Source organism: Typha latifolia, chromosome 5, assembly GCF_019914945.1.
Source record: "Typha latifolia isolate L0001 chromosome 5, TyphaL0001v2, whole genome shotgun sequence".
Classification (NCBI taxonomy): domain Eukaryota; kingdom Viridiplantae; phylum Streptophyta; class Magnoliopsida; order Poales; family Typhaceae; genus Typha; species Typha latifolia.
The window spans coordinates 13663256-13663784 of NC_133090.1; the positions used below are offsets into that span (position 1 = coordinate 13663256).

At 43.3% G+C, this 529-nt stretch overlaps 1 protein-coding gene across 1 annotated transcript in view; it reads left to right on the forward strand.

Annotated features, from left to right (window-relative positions):
• The first annotated feature begins 342 nt into the window (after window positions 1–342).
• LOC140789171 (protein LHCP TRANSLOCATION DEFECT-like) overlaps window positions 343–529 on the forward strand; it is a 937-nt gene continuing 750 nt past the window's right edge. The window contains exon 1 of the mRNA XM_073138778.1: window positions 343–529. This exon is cut by the window's right edge and continues 104 nt beyond it. Coding sequence (XP_072994879.1) covers window positions 343–529 — 187 coding nt within the window.

A 529-nucleotide genomic window follows, 5' to 3' on the forward strand; every position in this document is an offset into this window, starting at 1 on the left:
AATAAAAATAGTGAAAACCATAACTATTTATTGTCCAAGCATTAGTTTTAGTTCTCGGTGGTGTTCAGTTTTACCTTGTCACCTATTTTTAATAGTAATAGGCAAATACTTTCTACCGTAAAACTCTAAAACCGCCAGTAACGGCTACTTCGGAGCACCCAGATTCGAAAACCCCGCCGCAGTATTCTTTCCCTCCGAGACCTCTCTCTCTAGAATTTGTCTGGATAAAATTCACAGCCGAGGACCAATCAATGATCACTCCTCGCTATCCAATTCGACCAATTCTTCTCCTCCTCTGCTATTAATCCCCCATTTGGTTTTCTCGTCGACAGATAGAGAGTAATGGCTTCAATTCCTTGCTCTATTCAACACTTCACTTCTTTTGAACCCACCACCATTACTTCTACTTCCTCCAGTCGTTCTACCAGGAGTCTAAAAACTCCATTCCTAGCAATCACAAGGAGGCTTGGTTGGCTCAAGGACTCCAATCTGAGAGCCAAGGTGGGCTCGGCCATTGCGAGATCGAGAA